General features: G+C 42.7%; 1 protein-coding gene across 1 annotated transcript in view; it reads right to left on the bottom strand.

The window, feature by feature from the left end:
- Positions 1 to 5,569: 5,569 nt before the first annotated feature.
- The window catches only part of LOC113406443 (seven in absentia homolog 3-like), a 63,146-nt gene continuing 45,500 nt past the window's right edge, over positions 5,570 to 23,215 (bottom strand). The window contains exon 2 of the mRNA XM_026651422.1: positions 5,570 to 6,296. Within this exon, the coding sequence (XP_026507207.1) occupies positions 5,703 to 6,296 (594 nt within the window). The 3' untranslated portion in view covers positions 5,570 to 5,702. The remainder of the gene's footprint in view (positions 6,297 to 23,215) is intronic.

Here is a 23,215-nt window from a genome sequence, read left to right as displayed (position 1 = left end):
TCTGCATTTAAGTCTGGGGTGCCCTCCAGGTGCAGCTCAGTATGTTAATTGGCCTGTCAGGCCCACATTAACCCTTTCACACACCCCATCACCAGGTCCTTTTAAAAGAAAAGACTTGAGGAGGGAGAAGGGGGAACAACCTGAGAGCTGTCTGAAACAGCTACTGGTTGAGAGATGGGTAAACTGGAAGGTGTGAACTGTAGCATCAAGGCTTCCGCTCCTACCGTCTTCTGGATCTACCATGATACCATCGGGTCTCATCATCCTGATCCTGAGAGATATCCTGACCAGACCAGGTCAGAGAGAGGGCTATAGATGACATCACCACCTTCACCTCCACCGGCTCCAGCTAAATCCTGAATACCACCTGGGAAGTGAGACTTGTCACTCCTTGCCCCTTGTGTATCCTTTTCCTTCCCCACTTTATTTCTCCTCTTTCCTCTCTCTCTCTCTCGCTCTGTTTGCCTTTTCTTTGATAAGAGTCTGGCTTAGGCGGCCAAGAGCATATATTTTGCAGCCCTGCTGTAAGCTAGTGACCAAAGAGGCAGCTAGAAACAAAGCCCTAAACAGCCTGATGTTGGTACAACTTGCCAGGTCTCTGAGTGACGGATAAGAAGACTGTGTGCCATGCCTGTGTTTTTCCAGCAATGAGGTTGTAAAGGAGAGTCAACACCAGAGATAGAAGCTGCATTTTCTATCTTTGTTGTTCTTTTCTCTCCCCTCTTATGTGTGTTTTGTCTACTAGGAAATGGGATTGGACTTTAACAGCATCAGCAAAAACAACAGCTCTAGACCATCTCAGCTAACTTCTTCTCTTTTCCGTAAAAGGACACTACTATCTTTAATAACATCTACAAGACTGTCAGTGGAGGAGGGGCGGGGGGAGCTTACTTCTAAAACCTACAGCTAAAGGGAATAAGGAATGTTGTTAAAACAAAAACCTTGTTTAATACTTTACATTTCAAATGCTTTAACTGTTTTTTCTTCTCTTCTATATCTTTAAGAAAAGGTTAAAAAGGATTGTTTTTTTTTTTTAATGGTGAGTTTGCAAGGGTACTGAGCAGGCTGAGGGCTCTGTACACCAAATCCCAAACCTTGTTTATAACTTTAATGTTGGACAGTAACAGGGTCATAATAATGCCTTTGACTCTTTGGGCCTATGTATTACATCAAAATTAATACAACAGCACACCGCTTCCTCTGTGTGGCTCTGCAGAAGCAAATACATTCAGAGAACAGTTACTGGTGATGTAACGTTTCTTTCTGAAGGCCAGTTCATGCCTTTGGATATATGTGTGCGTCCCTAATGTCTTCAAATGTTGCCCTTCTTACATCTGTGGTACCCCATTGTCTTCAATGATAATTGAAGACAGGCTTTTGCCCTAACAATTCTTTCAATGATGCATGTGTCAGAATATGAGAGACAGGTCTCTTTCTCCTAGCTGTGGTGAGTATGTACTGCTCACTGGATGAAAAGGTAGTGAGAACTTCTGTTTGTGTCTAAAGTAAACAGCTCTGTCTCTGAATACACAGATCTCTTGTGTAAGGAGATGTCATTTTGACATAGTCACTTTTGGGAGTAGAACCCACATTAACGCATGCTGTCAGATGCTGATGCATGCTCTTATGGTTTGCGTGTTGTAGCATGAATGGCATGCACCGAAAGGTAACCAGTGCCGCAGTACTGGCCCTCCAGGCTTCACTCCTCAGAGATGTTGAGCGAGGCACTCTGCAGTGATAGCTATCTTTTTTTTAAGCAAATAATTAGAAATTTTATTCCAGAGTTCATATTCTCTCCTGGTTTTGTTGGTTTGTTTATTGCTCTGTGTGTGTTTATATTGGAGGGAATGTAATGTTATGAAGTAATGTTCCAACAGGAAGAAAACTATCCTCCATCTTGCCACCCAGAGCAGGCTTCCCCATTATTTTGAAAGCAAGATGAGTGGCTGATGAGACCTAATTGACTTATAAAGAGTCATATATATATGGTGTGGGCTTAATTCTGGATAGGGGGTGGGGTGGGCTAAAAGGACTAGTGTCCTCTTACTGAAGACCCTAAGGTAGAATTCTGTTGGTTAGAGCAGGGAAAGAAAGTCAAATTTTCTAATCTGACTGTGTGCAATTCACTTGGCCCAGCCTTACAGGAGTGTTATGAAAATTTACTAGGCTAGGCCCCAAATCTACTCATGTACCCTTCACCATGAAGGCTGATGATAATGGGAGGGGGGGGGGGAACTAATGTTGTTATTCTCATTTGTCAAAAAAATATTATCACCCTAGGCAAGTGGGGAAATAGAATTTTACAAGACTGACTTAGCTCAGCCTCAATTTCCTCATTACTAAAACAAGGATAGTTATTTATCTCACAGATATGTAAGGCTTAATTCATCAATGCTTCCAAAGGGCTTTGAGATCCTTGGATGGAATGTATGCTAGAAGCACTGAGTGTTCTAGTATAATATTAGTCCAGAAGTGAAAAATCCAGGTTCTCATTTGTGAAAGCAAGCCCTGGTTGCCTTTCAGCCATGACAGGAGAGGTATAAAAACCTATAGTAAGGCCATTTCAAGGATGCATGCAAACCAAATTTCACCGATTCTATTTGCCAACATTTTTTGATTTCTGTAGCATTGTTTCCCCACTGAAATAGTCCACGTCACCTTCACTTTATGTCAGCAAAGGGTTGGTCATGCATTTTGAACAATGAATCAATTATAATGCCTTCTATGTCAGGAGATACTATACAAATCTGAAAACATTTGAGTTTTATTTAGCAGGATACTCCAAAAGAAGCCATGTAAAGGGAACCACTTAGCTTGACCATGATTAATTTGGGGAGCAGCTATACCTCTAGTGTTCTGCATTCTGTCATCCCCACCCAGAATAGAAAACTATTTCATTATCAGGTTCATATGCTTTTACCTTAGCATACAAAGGCCTGGGCTGGTTTAAGCTAGTGGAGCTGTATATTTTGTATATATATATATTAAGTTCAGTAAAAGAACATTTGCCTGAGGAGCTGGAGACTCCAGTTTAAATCCACAATATGCCAATGATTTATTTATTACTCTTATTTAAGAAAATGTGCAGCAGTTTCCAGTTTTGAATATTTAACTGTGCATAGAAAAAATAAGCTGCTCTGAAATGCCTTTCATTTTAGTGCATGAATATAACCAGCACATTCCAACCAGAATTCACTTAGAGCAGAGAACTACGCTACAGCTTACACTGTAGCACTGTGATCCCATTATTGAGCCTGACACTTCCTTTTTAGAAGTCATACTTCATTTCTATCCACTTATGAATGGCAGGCCCGAGCCTGTTGAGGAAATCTTGACTTCTCTTTGATTTTCAGTGCTACCAGCTGGGATAAAATCCTAGGTAAAGAGTCAATGAATGTCTGTAGCTCAGTATTATCTTCCTGGTATTCACCTCAGAATCAGGAAAAAATTAAAGGCAGGGTTCCACCACCGATTTTTACGGATGAGCAGAGTGGGGCCTGAGCCACACTGTTCAGATCCAGACTTTCCCATTGGTAGAGGGGCATTTGGACTTGGAGATTTTGGCATTGTTTTTACTAGGAAACAAGGCGTGTTCTTAACTTGAGTTAGCTGGCATATGGTAACTAACATGAGTAAACAGCTAGTGATGACAAGGCAGTTTGTAGTTTTCATGTGACTTACTAGGTCAAAGTAAACCCTAGGTTCTCCCACTCAACCTGCTAATACATGTGAAAATTGCAAACTACCTTGTCTTAACTAACATGAGGTAAAAGCTTAGTGAACTCAAGCTAAGAACACATCTTTTTTCAAAGTGAAGATGTACATTTAGTTTATCCTTCTATAAACAGTGATCAGTCACAAAGTTCAACTCCACATCTGGATCTGAACTTGCCTTAAATTTGGGGATACTCAGATCCAGGGTATTGGAGCTGATTCAGTACCAGAAATGGGTCAGAATCAAGAGCTATCACAGAATAATAGCTCTATGAAAAACGCACACATTTTCATGACACTACTCTCACTTGGTTTCCTATGAACACTTTTGAGCAGGGGGATGTATAGAAAAAGGGGGGGAGGAATGTAAAGTTGGAGGACAAAGATTCATATTGCAGGTACATATTCCAGCTGTCACTTTAAAATCTGTATTAATGAGTGAAAGCCATGAGGCTGAGGGCCAGGAATACAACAGCACAATCACGCTGCAATACTTATCCTGGAAACTTTGGCGGGCTTTAGATTTCTTTTCTGAAAAATGCCCTTTGAATATTTGAGAAAATAAATGTTAAACAATGAAAGCCCTCATGATAGATTATGGATACCTTGATTTTTAGAGACAGATTGGTTTTCCTCTAGCAAGCCAGCCACTCTCGAGAGCGATATGAGAATATAACTTAATTTGGTTCAATATGACGTCCAGCTGGGTGGTGGTATCTGATTTAAAGGGTTAGATTTCCAGGCCCTGGATCAGTGAGGAGTGAATACTCTGTAAAGGTAGTGGGTTTTTCTTCAAGTGGACAGTGTAATCTAAGGGATGAATGGATCATCAGTGCCTGTTCTATATAATGAGAGGCCAAAGCATGTCCTCTAGGGTGTGTCTACATTGCAGCTGCCTGCATGCCTTCCAATCCAGGTAGATGATACGTGCTAGCTCTGCTTGAGCTAACACAATAAAAATAGGAGTGTGGAGCTGCCCTAGTACAAGCCCACCCAACCCACTGGGTCTGTACTCAGGTGGCTAACACATACCACCACCTGTGCCACAATGTCCACGCTACTATCTCTAGTGTGCTAGCTTGAGCGACCATAGCATGTCTGTTTATCCAGGCTGGGGGGCAAGCTCCCAACTGCAGAGTCGACATGCCCTTAGACTATAAGCTTTTGGGGGAAAGGACTGTCATTTATTATATGTTTGTACAGTGCCTAGCACAATGTGGCCCAACTTGTTTGTGGGCTTTAGTCTCCACCTCATTAGCAGTGTTAAATGATCATGGCTGTTATTGTTGTTAATAAACAATAACTGTGGGATAAATATGATCTGCCATTTGATATTAGGTCTATGATTCCCCCTGGCCTTTAAATAATGATAGTGGCTCCTAGAGGTGGTGGGTCATATGATGCAATGTTCTATGCAGACCATCTGCTGAGGTCTGATGGAGTATTGCATGCTGGAGCTTGCCATCTTCTTGCGTAGTGCCTTAAAGCTTTGGACAGCTGCAAGTTGCTCCATTTTAAGCAAACTAATTGCAGTCCCCCACTTCCTATGCAGTTGCTAATGAGTGACACCCACAAATGGGCCAAGCAAGAACCTCTGTCCCATAGAAAATATTTCACCTTACTACCAGGAACAGAGAGCTTCATTAGTACTTGGTTATTAGGCAGACACTAAAGGAAAAGTATTTGCATAGTGTATCCAAACCAAGGATTCTACAAGTCACCCTGCTGGTTCTTTCCATGCTGGCAGTCTCTGCTCAAGAGATTCAGTGGCTTATTTTGATGGAGACAACAACTTGATTATCACCGTTAAAATGTGTCTTAAAATTGTATTAACAAAACAGCGAATACATTACACAAAGGCCTTAATCACTGGATGTTTACATAATGCCCACTGTGGACAGGTACGAAAGACCACAAAAGACCTGAGACCCCAAAAAAGTCCATTAGTTCTGGCTTTCTCCAGCTGCTGAAGCACGGAGTTTTCTTCTTTACATTTCTGCTTCAGCAGCGTGAACTTTGCTCACAGTTATTGCAATTCCTATAGCCAGGCTTCCATTATCAGAGAAGAGCTGGGCCAGTGAGGTGTTAAGGACAAGGCAATCGCCGTCTGATATGACAGAGTCAACGCACTCCAGGACCGATCTCGGGGTAGCTTCCCACTTCAGGCGCCTCTGATTCCTGTTGAGCTCAAGCCTGTAGGTGAAGTTATCGGCTTGTGTGGGGGTGCCAATCAACATCATGGTGGCAAAGAACTGGGGGTGGCCTTCGTATTTCTCCTGCTTCCTGATCACAAGCAAAAAATAGTGGCCCAGGCAAGAATGCATTATTATCCAATCTGTTGGTGCAGGGAGGTGCATGTCTGTGGCCAGGAAAACAATCTCTGCCCCATGAAGGATGTTGATCCGATGCGTCTGTCTCAGATGTGATACCACCACTTCTACATGGCCTTCCCATTGACAAGAAAACAGAGGGCACATGCAAGGAATCAGTTGCGGGTCATGCACTGTCTCGAGGGGATGGTGGGAATGAAGGCTGCCTTGCTCTGTGGAGGTCTGACCGACTGCATGCCTGTTTGACACATACTGCAAGAAGAAGAGAAAAAAAACATGATGAAAGCTGGGGATACCATTCCAGGCACTGACTTGGAACATACTTACAGGGCCTGGTCCTGAGAGGTGCTGAGCACCTGCAAATCCTATTGACATCAATGGAAGCAGAAGGAACTCAGCACCTTTGAGATCAGACATACCCACTGTGAGCAAGATGTGGACTTGTATAGACAGCAAAAGGTGCCAGCAGCTGTCTCGTTCTGCAGGGGAAAAGATAAACCAGCAGAACTGCAATAAATCATCTTAAATGAAAGTGATGTATGTGTTTTAAAAAGCAATTGCATTAGTTCAAGGGAAACAAATCTGTATTTTGTAAAAAACAAGGAGAGTATGGGGCATTTTATGCAGTTATGGCTCCTAGAGCTCCTAACAGGGAAATGCAATATTTATAGCTTTATTACCCTTTAATGAGACACTCTGGCAAACATGTACTTTTTTTTTAAATCTGAAATAACATGTTGCATAACACATAATTTGTGAACCAAAATCAATTTGCATTGCGTATGATGGCCTCAGTATTTTTCTTTATGAAAAAAAATACTTTGTGCCTAAATCTTGCTTTTTTATCCATATATATATCTAAAGGTGGACACACAACAGATTGAGGCAGTGGCACAATAGCCCATGTACAGAGACACCAGCTCTTGGAGTCCTGGTGATTGTGTCAACATTTCAGCTTTCATTAAAAAAAAAATACAAGTTTCTATCCTCATGGGTGTGAAGAAACACTCAATTTATATTTTTGAGTTTAATTGATGAAGTGACCTCTGCCTCAGTCTGCGGGCATCCTGAAACAATAGCTCTGAGCGATAGGAACTGTCTCATACATCTCAATGGGGAGCTAACTCCAAGATCCACTGCTCTGAGAGGACCTGCCAACACCTCTTCAGCACAGGATTTTGTGAGTGACAGAGGAAAAAGAATGCAGTGAGTATTCAACCCTTCAAAGTTCGCTTGACACTAGTGGCAGTTTACTACTTGAAACCCAAGTCTCTTTACCCATTTTCAGCCATGGGAGGTGTTCATGCACCAGCAAAAGCAATGAGAGACAATGAGCATGCTGTTGCAGAACAAACCATGTGCTGAAATGAATGTGTTGATATAATGTTTTGACACTTTGTCCAGCAATACTGTTCATTTTAACACATTTCACCTGAAGTAGGAAACAACAGTATGTATCAGAACAGCTATCACCCGCCCCTCTCCTGATTATGTCTCTAGTAGAACTGGGAATTTATCAGGCCATTTGGCGTTCGCTTGTGAATGTCAAGTTGCTGAGGCCTAACTATCCCACCCTGTCCCACATTCTGGACTGAAGTCTCCTTCCATTATTATTTCCACATCACTTGGACTTTGTCACCCCAGACATCCTGGGGGATATCCACTCGTAAATTGCCCCACTATGTAAATGATCAATATTCACTTGAAAGGCATGATTGTATAGTCCAGGCTTTTCAGGCTGTTGAATTTTGATATGTAACCTCTAAAGCTACAGTGGGCAGAAGACAGTGTTAAATGTGCTGCTGTGTAATTGGTGGTACTCACTGAGACCCTGTACATCTACTTTCTTCGATATTTGATGCAAAGAGTAATGGATCATTTAAACATGTACTGAACCATCTAGTACTTGCTTTGGAGAATTATTACTCCAAATTATTATGTATGTATTTTGTTGTGTTAAAATCCAAGAATTTAAAATTTCCAACAAGATACTGAACCAAAGATTGATAAATAACCAGCATTGCCTGGAAAATAAAGTAGATCATTATAAACTAATTAAGGTGTCTGCCTTTAGCTGCCTGCTTATCATAAAGGGATGACAGGTTCACACTTTATCCTGCATTTCTTCCTTCTTCTTATTTGGATGAAAGTTATAGTTAATTTAAACCATATTTTGGTGAAGGAGGTTATTGCGACAGCAGATCATAAAAGGCCCTTTTTTAAATCACTGAAATGCTAATTGCTTCATAAAATGAATTCTAATCTCCCCATCTAATACAATGGGTGTGAGCAATTACTTTCACTCAGCAAATTGTTAATGCAACATTAGTGATTATACTAATTAAAACTAATGAACTCTTACTCACATGCTGATAAGCCTCTCAACCACTCAACAAATTCCAACCGTCTATCAGTTTTATTTAACTTCCATTTTGGAAGATGGATCTTAAATTAACCTCTGGAATAACATTCAAAATTAGGTTTTGAAATGTAAAGCTTTATTAACTGTGTATAATTCCTCTCCAAAGATTACCAGAGTCAGAGAAACCATTTCCATTGAGAGTGTAATTGAATTTAAAAATGTATTCTCCTAATTTGATAAGTTACACTAGCATGGTGTATAATGGTAGCTCATCCATCTGAATCGTAGTCAAGGTAAAAAAAAAGACATGTCTCTGCAAATATCATGCTATGACAATCATTCTTTAGTGGCTCAGAAGCTTTGTAAATAATTTGTAATGAATAATTTAATTCATTGAATTTTACCTCTTCCTAGCTTTGTGAATTTTCCACAAACAAATTGTGAATTTCTCAAATGTATTCAGTATTGGAAAGGATTTGTTATATCATTTCAGTGAAGAATGCCAGGTTGGTATCTTGTTTCAGGTCAGATTAGTATGAAATACTGGAACTTCAAGATAGGTTGATTACATGAAGGTCACATGGTGAGTTTCTATTGTCTGACTGGATAACAGCAACCCTTGGCATTGAGTTTCTGGTGTGAATACTTACACGTATGAATTCAAAATTCACTTCTGCAAATATTTTGCAAGATTTGTTTAAAATCCATAGTCTCAATGAACATTCCTGCCAGAAAACTCATTTGCTAGAATATCTCCTAAAACCCTTGAGATTTAAGTGGTATATAGGCCTTTTGCTGGTTCTACGCACAGGCATGAGTTGCACCCACACACACAAAGAGGCATGAATATAACAATAGTGAATTAGTTTAAGTGTTCAAATGAATACTTATGAACTTTTCCCCATGTTTGACCCACACAAACAGCTTCCTTCTGTCATTTTTTTTAAAGGTAAGACTTATTGGACTGTGGTTCTCTTTAAAAACAAACAATCAAGTGCAATGCCTAACTGATCCATTTGCTAAAAGGCATATTCATAAATACATGGCAAACTCAGCTGAATTACAAAACAAGAGAGAGGACGTTTGGGTTTGTTGTTAAGATGAAGAAGATCCAGGTTCAGTTTCTGTCTCTTCCACACATTTTCTGTTTGAACTTGGGCACATCACTTAATCTCTCTCTGACTCCATTCTCCAGCTGTAAAACAGGGATCATGAGCTTTCCTTTCTTGCACCATTTGTCTGTCTGGACTATATAGACTGTCAATTCTTTGAAGCAGACAGTGTCACCACAAGCGCATATACAGCACCTAGCACAATGGGGCCCCGATCTTCATTAGGACCTGTTAGCACTACTGGGATATAAATAATCTGAATATTTTAGATCTACACTAATGTATGTGAGAGAAGAATTTGGCCTTTGCTTTAGTAATGACTGAGGACCGTAGGGTTATTCGTTTCTGTTAGCTGACAGGAAAATGAGAACATCACGCTCAGTGAGCAGGGGTGACTCTCTTTGTACCTGGCCAATAAGGATTGCTGACAGAAGAGCAACTGCTGTTAGTAGTCAGATCTTTCTGGATACTTGTATAACTGGGTTTTATCCAGTGATCACAGCGTGCTTTAGAAACATCAATTAATTCTCACAAAATCCTTGCTTATTTGCTCAGACAGGTCATGGGCCTGATCCAAAGTCAAAGTCAATGGGAGTCTTTGCACAGGGTCACTCAGCAAATCAGTGGCAGAGCAGAAGATAAAACCCAGGAGTCCCAACACCCTGCTCTTCCCAGAAGACTGCACTCTCTTTATACTGCCATTTTGGCAGTAGATGGGATTTTTCTTAATTTTTAGTAACGCTTTTGACACAGTCCCATATGACATTCTCATACACAAACTAGAGAAATGTGAGCTAGATGAAATTACTATAAGGTAGGTGCTCAACTGGTCGAAAGACTGTACTCAAAGAGTAGTTATCAATGGTTCACTGCCAGACTGGGAGGATGTATCTAGTGGGGTCCCACAAGGGTCTCTCCTAGCTCTGGTACTATTCAACATTTTCATTAATGACTTGTATAATGAAGTGGAAAAAATATGCAAATGACACCAAGCTGGGAGAGGTTGCAAGCACTTGGGAGGACAGGACTAGAATTCAAAATGACTTTGACAAATTGGAGAATTTGTCTGAAACCAACAAGATGAAATTCAATAAAGACAAGTGCAATATACTACACTTTGGAAAGAAATATCAAATACAAAAATAGAAAATGGGAAATAACTGGCCAGGAAGAAGTACCACCGAAAAGGATCTGGAGTCATAGTTGATCAGAAACTGAACATGAGCCAAAATGTGATGCGGTTGCTAAAAAGGCTAATATCAATCTGGGGCACATTAACAGGAGTGATGTATGTAAAACACGAGAAGTAACTGTCCCACTCTCCTCAGCATTGGTGAGGCCTCAGCTGGAATATTGTGTCCAGTCTGGGGCACTGCTCTTTAAGACAGATGTGGACAAATTGGAGAGTGTCTAGAGGACAACAACGAAAATGATATGTCATTCAGAAAACCTGACCTATGAGGAAACATTAAAAAAAACCGGAGCATGTTTAGTTTTGAGAAGAGAAGACTGAGGGAGGACCTTATATGTTTAAATATGTGCAGGGCTGTTATAAAGAGGATGGTGATCAATTGTTCTCCATGTCACTAATAGTAGGACAAGAAATAATAGGCTTAATCTGCAGCAAGGCAAATTTAGGTTAGATATTAGGAAAATCTTTCTAACTCCAAGGATAGTTAAGTACTGGAATAGGTTACCAAGGAAGGTTGTGGAATCCCTGTCACTAGAGGCTTTTAAGAACAGGTTAGACAAACACCTGCCAGAGAGACACAGGTTTATTTGCTCCAACCCCAGTGCAGGACGCTGGACTTGATGACTTCTCGAAGTCACTTGCAGCCCTACATTTCTGATTTTTTGTGAAAATTTAGGTTGAGTGACAGCCAAGTGCACCTTTACAAATAGTGCAGGTGAGAAGTAGACACTGTTCCTTTTATGGACACAAATGACTTGTTTCCTCGGGTGCTTGAACTTTTGTGCTGAATTACAAAGGCTTGGTAGACCCTCGCTCCCATATTTCTACATGTCAGTTAAGGCAGATAAAGTTCTCTTTGAATTAGACTCCCATGCCCTCCCCAGCCCCTGCACACCTCATCTATGACACACATCACATGTTATATATTTCTTCCCAGTTTATGAATGATTTTTAGTTCTAAAGTCCATGTCTGAATTTTCTCCCTCATGCAGTTTTGATGTTCATTCATATAATCTGAGATCCACACTTTAAATGAAGTAGCTCAAATAAGGAATTGATTAAATGTAACCAATTTGCTGCTTGTCCTCCACTCTATTAGCTGTGCTGCAGAATCCTATTGATGTTCCATTTAAAATCAATGAAACATCAGGTTGTTCTTGATTCTTGTTTTTTTTTTTTTTTATACATCCCAGCAGAGCTCAGAATGTGCATTCTGCATCAAATATGGAACGTGGGACATTCAGCAGCAGTCAAGGAGTTAAAAAGTCACTTTTAGTGTTTAATTAAATGCCATTTAATTATTAAAACCATATTTATTGAGGTTCAATAGTTACAATATAAAAATGACAGACCTCTAACAGTTCTTAAACTTCAACAAATATTTATCACAAAGTTATTAAACTTCCATAATAAACACCCTTTCCACAAATGTTTTGTAAGTGAATGTAGCTCTGGTAAAAGGGATAAGCCTATTTAAATCTTGAGATGGTGAGTGGAGCCCCCCAGAACAACATAATGTCCACCCCCCTCCTTGTTTTGGAGCAAGGACTTGAAATTTGGCAGGGGGCAACCTTTGTGTCAGAGATGTGCCTTTTGCTGTTCCTGTGACATTCCACTCAAGTTTTGCTAAGTTATAAGCATCTGAAAAATCAAACGTGCATATCCTCAGAAGAGACTTGAACAGATAAATTCCCCAAAGATTCCATCACACTGAGCATGCACCAGCCCAAGGCATAGTAGGACTTTCTCTGTGCTGCTGTGGGCTGGATTGGGACTGGACACCAGTACTAAGAACAAGGAGCCTGTCCCTCATATGCTCCCATCCGCCCCACCCCACTCCGAGATAAGACTGGTCAATTTGAGGAGCAAACTGCCTGATTTGAGTGCAGAGTGGACAAGATCCAGACTTAAGGGGGGAGGCGGGGCGTGTAGAATGGAACAAGGAGCCATGGGAGAGGATTGGGACTGGAATCTGGGGGAAACTGGGACTGAATTGGTGTCATGACTGGGATGAGAATAATCTGATTTAGTGGTCAGAGTGAGTGTTGAGCACCAGGTTAAGTCCAATACCAGAAGGTCAGAGTCTGAAAGAGGCCAGAGGGCATATGAGGAGTTGGGTGTCACGGGGCAGGTAGGATCAGGTTACCAGGAGATCAGAGTCAAGCAGCAGGAGCAGGTAGTGTAAAGAAAGCAGTTCTAAACAGGAAAAATCCAGTTGCATGGACAAATTCCTGTTCCTCTGCTCAGTTTAAATACAAGCAGGGAGCCAATCAGGACCCCTAAAGTTCTGCCAATCAGATCCTAGAGTCCTCGGACAGAGTTCAGCTTCTTGTTCTAGCAACCAATGGGGGTCACTAGGTGACAAGTCAGAACTTACTAGAGCCTAAGAACTCTGTGGGCCAGTATTCAAGCCCCCCCACCCACAGCCCCTAATGCTAAGAGAAATACTGGGAGTGGAACTTTAGAAAACTGGGGATCCCTGGCATAGGGGTATGGGACAAGAGGGGAAGGAAACAGAGTGAGCTGTGGCTTGGTGTATGGTGTGACACCAGTGTTTTCTGCACTGAGTTCTCCCAGTTTGTTGGGTTGATGCCTCTCTTTTTAAGGTTTCAGAGGGGTAGCCACATTAGCCTGTATCAGCAAAAACAACGAAGAGTCCTTGTGGCATCTTAGAGACTAATAAATTTATTTGGGCATAAGCTTTCGTGGGCTATAACCCACTTCATCAGATGCATGGAGTGAAAAATACAGTAGGCAGCTATAAATATACAGCACATGAAAAGATGGGAGTTGCCTTACCAAGTGGGGGGTCAGTGCTAACGAGGCCAATTCAATTAGGGTGGATGTGGCCCATTCCCAACAGTTGACAAGAAGGTTTGAATATCAGAGGGAAAATTACTTTTTGTAGTGATCCAGCCACTCCCAGTCTTTATTCAGACCTAATTTGATGGTGTCCAGTTTGCAAATTAAATTCCAGCTCTGCAGTTTTTCGTTGAAGTCTGTTTTTGAAGTTTTTTGTTGAAGAATGGCCACTTTTAAGTCTGTTATTGAGTGTCCAGGGAGACTGAAGTGCTCTCCTACTGGTGCAAGTGAATGAGCCCCTGATGGTGTGGCTGATGTGGTTAGGTCCTATGATGGTGTCCCTTGAATAGATATGCGGACAGAGTTGGCAATGGGGTTTGTTGCAGGGATTGATTCCTGGGTTAGTGTTTCTGTTGTGTGGTGTGTAGTTGCTGGTGAGTATTTGATTCAGGGTGGGGGGGGCTGTCTGTAAGCGAGGACTGGCCTGTCTCCCAAGATCTGTGAGAATGAGGGATCGTCCTCCAGGATAGGTTGTAGATCCTTGATGATGCACTGGAGAGGTTTTAGTTGGGGTCTGTAGGTGATGGCTAGTGGCGTTCTGTTACTTTCTTTGTTGGGCCTGTCCTGTAGTAGGTGACTTCTGGGTACCCTTCTGGCTCTGTCAATCTGTTTCTTCACTTCCCCAGGTGGGTATTGTAGTTTTAAGAACGCTTGATAGAAATCCTTAGGTGTTTGTCTCTGTCTGAGGGATTGGAGCAAATGCGGTTGTATTTTAGGACTTGGCTGTAGTCAATGGATCGTGTGATGTGGTCTGGATGAAAGCTGGAGGCATATAGGTAAGTATAGCAGTTGGTAGGTTTCCAGTATAGGGTGGTGTTCATATGACCATAGCTTATTTGCACTATAGTGTCCAGGAAGTGGATCTCTTGTGTGGACTGGTCCAGGCTGAGGTTGATGGTGGGGTGGAAATTGTTGAAATCCTGGTGGAATTCCTCAAGGGCCTCCTTCCCATGGGTCCAGATGATGAAGATGTCATAATCTAGCACAAGTAGAGCAGGGGCGCTAGGGGACGAGAGTTGAGGAAGTGTTGTTCTAAGTCAGCCATAAAAATGTTGGCATACTGTGGGGCCATGCAGGTACCCATAGCAGTGCCATTGACTTGAAGGTATAAATCGTCCCCTCACCCACAACTATTTCAGATATGGGGACTATTTATACCTTCAAGTCAGCGGCACTGCTATGGGTACCCTCATGGCCCCACAGTATGCCAACATTCTTCCCTGACTTAACTGAGAGAAGAGTACTTGCTTCAGGAGGTGAGTGTCAGGCCTACGTACACAGTGGCCAGCCCAGCTGCGTTGGTGTTTCATGACCTGCCCTTCTATACTGCTGATGTTGGCTGCAGAGAGAATGCTAATGTTAGTGCGTCAGTCTTCCCAGCAGATCCTAAGAATCCTCCTGAGGCAGCGCTGGAACCAATTCAGCCACTTGAGATGTTGTCTATAGTTTACTCAGGTCTCACACACATAGAGAAGAGTGGGGATGACAACTGCATTGTAAACCAAAATTTTAGTGCCTGTTTGCAAATCTCTATCACTGAAGGCTTGTTTGAGTAGTTTTCCAAAGGATGTGCTGGCACAGTGGATCCTGTCTTCAATTCCTGTGTCAATGCTGGCTGTTTGGGAGAGGTGGCTATCAGGGTATGGAAATTGGTGCACAGATTGGATGGTGCTTACTTAATTCTTTTTTCTTCTTGTTGTTCAATGTGTGGCCCTTCCATGAGCTGCCTGAGGTAAGCGCTGCCTGGAGCCTGCACCCCAAACCCCCTCCTGCACTCCAACCCCCAGCCCCAAGCCCCCTCCCACACCTAAACTCCCTCCCAGAGCCTGCACCCCAACCCCTGGCCCCAGCCCTGAGCCCCCTCCTGCAACCCAGACCCCTCATCCCCAGCCCCACACCAAAGCCCACACTCCCAGCCCGAGTCCTCACCTCCTCCTACACCTCACCCCCCTGCTGCAGCCCGGAGCCCACCTGTACCCTGAACCTGTCATTTCTGGCCCCACCCAGAGCCTGCACCCACAGCCCGTACTGCCTCCCACACCCTATCACCCTGCCCCAGCCAGAGTCTCCTCCCACACTCTGAACCCCTCATTTCTTGCCCCACTCCGGAGCCCTCACCCCCTCCCACACCCAACCCCTTGCCCAACCGGGTAAAAATGAGCGAGGGTGGGGGAGAGCGAGCAATGGAGGGAGGGGGGAATGGAGTGAGTAGGGGCGGGGCCTTGGAGAAGGGGTGGGTGGAGGCAGGGCCTCCATAAAGGGGCAGGGCAGGGGGTGGGGCAGGGATGTTCGGTTTTCTGCAATCAGAAAGTTGACAGCCCTAAGCGAAGGAACAAGGCCTGGTGCCCAGGAAGCCCCTGGTGCAGAGGGGAGAAGGGGGGGGGGGGTTGGAAGGCCCCAGATGAACCCTTCTTTCCTTAGCTGATGCAGGCTGCTTAAGGGACAGAGCTCCGCATCTTCTATAGAGAGGTTATGATTTTCTATCAAAAATTGTATAAATGTTCCTTAAAAGGGACCCGATCTATTAACTTGAGCCATAGTCTGTGAAATGTGCTACCTCTCCTATGTTCTGCCTGACATCCTCCTTTTCTCTACTTATATGGGCCCCACCCATATAGAAACCATCTCCACTAGTTCTCTAATTCTTAGCTTCCATTTGACTCATAAAAGCTTTGCCACCCACTGTTACACACCCACATGTTATTTACACCTACCACATAGGGAGTAAAGCTCTAAAGTTAACATGAAGAAACTAGTGATCCTTTTAATTCTGGGCTTCATTTAATTTCTTTTCTGCTCTTTTTAGTATGCTAATGAGATTTTATAAATGTTGGATGAAAGAAAAGAGGGGGAAAAACCCACGATGTCAAAAGCCAAATTTCCATAGCTGAAATTAAGAAATCCAAAACCAGAGCCCATGTTAGAGATTTATTTAAAATTTTAATTACATGAAATCCTATTAGTCTGCTGATGCATTCATAAATTATCTTAAGTACTATATATATTAGTCAGAGGTTTGGTAGTGGAAGGAGTTATTTTCACCACTATCAACTTGTGCTGAGAGGACAATTTCAAGCTCATTTTGCTCATCTCAGTTTACAACATAATCAGGCATGAGATGGTGACACTCTGCTGCTGGAATGTGTTAACGTTTCTAATGAGGCACCACTGTATATGGAGAGAAATTGCTGTTTTAAGCCTTGTCGACGCTAGAGTTTTGCACCATTAGTAACTGAACCAGTAGGATCACACAGTGCTGTGTCTCCACACTACTCATGTTGTTTTTGATGCAGGTTGGCAGCAGTTTTGTTCTGTGTTCATGCTAGCACTGTACCATATTCCCTTCCAGGTACCTATCCCTCAGTTCTTGGCCCACTTTGCTGAAGTGGGGGCTTCTGAGAAATTTCAGCATGTCTTCTGGGAGCTATGGGGAGCTGTGGTGGAAGAGCTTAAACTCCCATAGTTCCTCAGTGAAAATCATGTAAGTCCACTGATTACTTTTACGATTTCATCATCCTTTTCTCAAAATGGACGCCAGAGTGAATGTTCAGCTCTGTCCTTCCTCAGCAAAAAAGGATGTCTATTGGAGCTTTTGAAAAGCATTTGTGAGGCAGTGGGAATGCAGATGAAGGATTTTCTGTCAGCACCCATCTGATTCATGATGGAGCAATGTTCATGCACCTACCACTGCCTGAGTAGACAGCTCTGAGCTGTACTGGTAGTTGATCTTCAGTGGGCAAAGTGTGGCTTTTGAGTGTGCATTACAACCACAGGCAAGTGTGACTGAGTTGTTCTTAAGACCTAGGATGAGCTGCAGTGACTGTGTGACATCAGGATATGGAAAGAGACTATTCTGTGCCTCTGTGGTGAGCTAGCCCTGATACTGCAGTGCCAGACCATGAGGAGGAGCTCCCCTAAATGTAGACAACTAATGAAAATTAAGAGAGATCACCACCCCTGTAGAATCTGGTTGCCCCATCTTCAATGTGATAGCTGACAGATTTCTTCACCAAATAGCCACTGAACCAACAAGATTTGTATTGGTAAGTAGTGAGGACCTCATAGAAGACCTGGGTGTAGAGGACAACCTTCATTCGAGTGAACATGAGTTAATTCAGTTTAAACTAAATGGAAGGATAAATAAAAATAGGTTTGCAACTAGGATCCTTGATTTCAAAAGGGCAAACTTAATTTTTTAAAAGGGAGGTTGGGGAATTAGTTAGGGAAATTGACTGGAGTGAAGAATTCAAGGATCTGAAAGTGGAGAGGCTTGGAATTACATTTAAGTCAAAGTTGCAGCAACTATCCAAAGCTGGGTTCCCAATCAATGGGAAAATACCCATAGGGAAGGGTTGCAGATCAAACTGGATGAACAAGCATCTCAAATAGGTTATTAAAAGAAAGCAGAAAGTCTACAAGGAAGGAAAGAAGGAATGGATCAGCAAGGAAATTTACCTCTTGGAGGTCAGGAAATAAAGGATAAAGTGAGAACTGTCAAAAGCCAAACAGAGCTGGACCTTGCAAAGGAAATTAAAACCAATATAAAATGTTCTTTAGCTATATAAATAAAACAAGGAAAGAAGAAGCACTAAGCACTGAGGATGAGGTGGAGATTAAAGATAATCTAGTATAACCTTTGCCCTCACAGTCTCACCCTTCAGCCCTCACTCCCCTGTAAATCTGAAATCCTCTCCCCCCATTTCAATTCCTGTGGGAAATACTGCAAAGGGTCTAACCATCAAAAGCAGTGAAGTTCTGGAACAGTCTTCCAAGGGAAGCAGTGGGGGCAAAAAACCTAACTAGCTTCAAGACTGAACTTGATAAATTTATGGAGCAAATGGTATGATGGCCCATCTGCATATGGCACACTAGGATATGGCCCATCTGCATCTGTTATTAGCAAATATCTCCAACAGCTGGAGATGGAACACTAGCTGGGGAGGGCTCTGAGTTACTACAGAGAATTATTTCCCAGATGTGTGGCTGGTGTGGCTCAACCACGTGTTCGGTGTCTAAATGATCACCATGTTTGGGGTCGGGAAGGAATTTCCCCAAAGTCAGATTGGTAGAGACCCTGGGGTTTTTTGCCTTCTTCTGCAGCATGGGACATGAGTCACTTGCTAGTTTGAACTAGAAAAAAAGGTGGATTCTCTATAACTGGAAGTCTTTTTAAATCAAAATTTGAGGCCAGAGGTTATGGGCCTATTGCAGGAGTGGATTAGCAAGGTTCTATGGCCTATGATGTGCAGGAGGTCAGACTAGATGATCACAATGGTCTCTTCTGGCCTTATAGTCTTTGAGTCTATGAATCTACAGGCCATATATGCTGCTTTATTTCCATGAGTCTATTATATTGTGGGGTTTTTGGCCAGTCTTTTGATTTTTGACTTCTCCCTTGCCCATCCCCGAGAGAGAGAGTGTGTTTCCAATGTTCCCAAATTTATTAATGTGACTTTTTTTGGCCCCCACTGCAGGTGTTCTCACCCCCACATCTGCCCATTCCCTTCACAGCAATTAATTCTGCTCCCCAAACCTTAAATCAATCTTGTCCCCCAGCTCTCCATCCATTCTGTCCCCACATCACCTCTTCCAGCCCCACCTCTGCCTCTCCTGCAACTACTGGGACTCTTCACCCATCCCCCTCCCAGGCCCAAGATGGGGGAGTGGAGTTGCAGAGTGTTCCCCTTCTTTCCCTTCTAGGCTGGAGGGAGCACTGATGTTGTGTCCATCCCCACTGTAATTCTGGGGGACTGTGCATACCTTCCTTTTCCTCGGCCAATGACACCTTTTCATAACTGGCTACACAAATGTGCAGAGATGCAGGTTCAGCTATGCACTCAGTAGGTGCAGGATGGGGATAGAATGTGCATTCAGGAGCTTGAAAGCAAGATAGTGATGTCTGTTGCCTTCACTGACTGCATAACTTGCATGAAAGCAAAGGAGAAATGTTCCATGGAGTGCCAAGGCAGCCTGGCTGACATCAACCTAGGCACAGCTGGACAGTGGTTTCACCTGAAACAGTTAGTGCAATCTGCAGTCAACATACTGCACAAATTAGAAGTATTCTATGCACATGTTTTCATACTGATGATGGATTGGGCATAGGACAGTGGAGTGAATATAACCTTTAGTCTAGGTTATTTTATGCTGTCATGCTGCTATTTATGCATTAAGATATCCTTTATTTATCCTCTTCCCTTTGGACTCGATTGAGATTTTATGTCTTGTCCCGGGTAAGGGGTGATGTATAGCTAGCCTGTCCCAGCAGCAGTGCAAGGAAAAGATCGTGACTCAGAGTCACAATTCCTGCTCTGATTTCCCTTCTTGCTCCAGCAGGGAAATATTCCGCTGGTGCCCTTACCTAGCGGCCAATAACTCCAGAGTCACAATATGGCCCCTGCTCTGCTTCTTGGTGGTGCAGCCACGTGCTGCCTCTGACTTGGGCAGACTGCAAAGAATGCCCAGTACAAAAATTAGAACATAGCAGACAATTTGTTTCACCCTTTATTCGGTCTGTATTTCATACAGACCTTGTTACAAAGTGCAAAGCTATTAGGGCTTTAATGGAAAGCAAAGAGATAAAGTAGTTCTGGGCTGTATATGCTCAGTTTGAAAGGGACATGAAGGGTTTGGGGGGGGGGGGCGGCCTGGATCTGACCTGATGGTTTTCTGGTTTACAGTCACACAGGAAAAACATTAATATGGAAAGGAAAAGAAAAGGAGGAACTGGTTTCCTGCTGTGCTTTTAAACTTACCAGTTCAGACTGGCTCTAATAACTCATCATCCAGTATTCATTTACAAGTTACTACAGTAACAGCATGTCTGAGAGGAGAGCAGGTTTATTGATGTCAGCTGAGATAATTAGACCAAGTCCACTCAGACAATAGACATTCTTTCCTTAAATCAGACAATTTCCAGCTTTCCCAATAAGGCACTTTAAATGTAATATAAAACTCTTTCAATAACATGTCCTGAAAGTGCAGGGCTGTGACATAAAACATTCATTTTCACTAGGAGAAAAGAAATCCCAAACCAGGGTTTCCAAACCCCCTCATTGATAGAGATTTTATGGAATGTCAGGCTTCTTTAACTGGTGTCCTAGGTTCCTCTTCTGAATCACTGAAACATGCTGGATTTGAATGTTCCACAGCACAGCATGGGCTGTTCTAAACTCCAGTTTTGCAACTGTCCTGCAGTCGTGAGCAGCTGGGCCCACGCCATGAAGTGCACAGCTGAACTAGGACTTAATTCCTAATTTGCTAATGTCTGGAGCAGTCTAGATTCGGTGTTCCAGTTCAGCACATTAAATTCAGGCAGTTAAATCTAAGCTGTTGTGTTCAGATCCAGATTTGGGCCCAAACTTTCTCAGTGTTTGGGGGGAGAAGCTTTGTCGGGGTTAGTATTGTTTCAGTCCATTATAATGACAGGCCTGAGCTGTGAATTCCATATTGAAATCTGCACTTCTCCAACATTCAGGGAGAAGGGTGTATGTTTGGGTTTTTTTTTTTAAATGGGGTTCAGGCCCATCTCCAGGCACAATTTGAAGTCATAAGGCCAAAACCGGGTCCCTGCTCCAGCCCCTTTGTCCTGTTCCACCAGTGCAAAGGGGGCAGAAATCTACCCTAATGGGGCAGCTGAGGATGCCTCCATCAAGAGGGACTCCCTGAGGGAGCAGAGTTGGTGCCACTAGCTCCCTACCTAGTCATCCATGGTGAAGGGAACTTGGCTAGCAGTCAGTCCCCCCTAGTTGGAGCATACTGCTCTCTGGTGATCCCTGGGCAGTGTAACCAGCTTTGAGGTTGCTCCGTCTATACCAGGGGCTGTAGCCTAGGGATTTGAGAGTGGATTAAAACCATCTCTGCTCATTATCTTCTCAATAGCAGCAAGCAAAGCTCTAGCACAGCTGTGAATCTGGCCCATGGTTTGGGGAAACATAGGTTAGAGTGTGCACAACCAGTTGGTAAAGCTGAGGTATTAGTCTGCTAATCTGGTCCAACTGTCCCACATGGGCAGAAGCCACGGTATTAAAAATCATTAGAAAGAGGAGAGGAAAAACCTTCAGGGTCCTAAATAATTGCACATAATCTTCCATGTCTACTCCCTGAACTGCCTGTACTCCACCAATGACGCCAGCCTGAACTTCCTGTTTGTCCATTAGTCCAACAAGCAGCTCTTTTTCTCCCTGTCCAACCTCTAGTACATGGAAAGAACCTCCCAATTCTGGTCTCTTCATTCAAATCCCATGTTAAGACTCACCTTTTTCAGGATGTCCATAAGAAGTGAATCAAACAATTATCTTTTTTAAAAAAATCTTAATTGAGTTATCAAGATAACTAAACCGAATAAGTGTGTGTGTGAGAGATCCTATTGCTGGAAGCCTTTCTTTGCTCGACCCAATGCCCTTCTTCTTTGCTGCCCTCACTTGTCGCATCATGCTTGAAATATAAAATGTAAGCTTTTAGGGGGATACAATTTTCTATAAGAGCCTGATCAAAATCCCATTGATGACAGTAGAAAAACTTTCATGATGTCCATGGGAACTGGGGTAAGCACTAAGCCCCAGATCCTCAGAGGTATTTAGGAACTCAACTCCCATTCAGGATCTGGGCCTAAGTTCCTAGTATGCTAACATGATTTTGAGCACTATAAAAATAAACAACAATTGTGAAAGAAAGGCTGGTTTTATGTTTAAAACCATCATCTGGGACTCAGGAGAGCTGAAGTTAATTCCTAGATTTGCCACGGACCTTGTGTGAGTTAGTCTCTCAATTCCCGCATCTGTAAATTGAGGGATAATATTTCTTTCCCTCACTATTTGTCTATGTTATCTATTTAGATGTTTTTCAGGGGACAGACTGTCCCTAGCTATGTGTATGTACAACACCTCACACAATATGGCCTCATGCTCAGTTGAGGGCTGTAGAAGCACAAATAATAATGAAATCGGCTCCTATTCAGCTGTTGGGTGTTTTTTTTCTTTACGTGATATTTAATTTGTTTAGCGAGGGGTCAGTTTTGAGTCTCTATAGTACAAGATTGACCATAATTGATCATTACTTTGTTGGCTTCTGAAAGCATGACTTGAGTTTAAGGTATTCAGGGTTTTAAGAGGAAAAAACACTCTTCTCTATAAATATCTTTAGGTTTTAGAAACAAAAAGTTCATGGAAATTTCACTCACTCCATGTAAATTATGTTGCTGCATCATTAGTAAAGCCTTTGTAGTGGGGAAGAGGGAATTTCCGTGGGAACAGAAGTGATTTAAGCCACAAATATTTTTGTTAGATTCAAAATATTAATCTGCTCCTCTTCCCACCTCCCCTTTGAATTCTGTGTATAAATCTTCCAGAAGTCAGCTTGTTCCCAGGCAGAGAAGTGCAAGTAGAGGGGAATAAAGGAGGCTGAATTTAGTCAGAGAAGACAATGTTCCACCTACACCAAGCAAATTATGGTTATTAATAGAGGGAAGGTTTAAGAGGTTTTATTTAAAAAAAAAAATCTTTTTACATTAAGCAATACAATTGTGAAAGGTACCAGACTGACAGCTCTGCAGACTGAGGAGCTCTGTCTGCAGAAGTACAGCACAGACAGCCATGATGTTTGTTTTTTCCACACTGCCCAGCCCAGTTGCCTCACGTCTAAA

The sequence above is a fragment of the Terrapene carolina genome, unplaced genomic scaffold (genome assembly GCF_002925995.2).
Source record: "Terrapene carolina triunguis isolate 2854851 unplaced genomic scaffold, T_m_triunguis-2.0 Scaffold18, whole genome shotgun sequence".
Classification (NCBI taxonomy): Eukaryota; Metazoa; Chordata; order Testudines; family Emydidae; genus Terrapene; species Terrapene triunguis.
The sequence above is the reverse complement of the archived record's forward strand: the minus strand, read 5'-3'. Positions and strand labels throughout refer to the sequence as shown.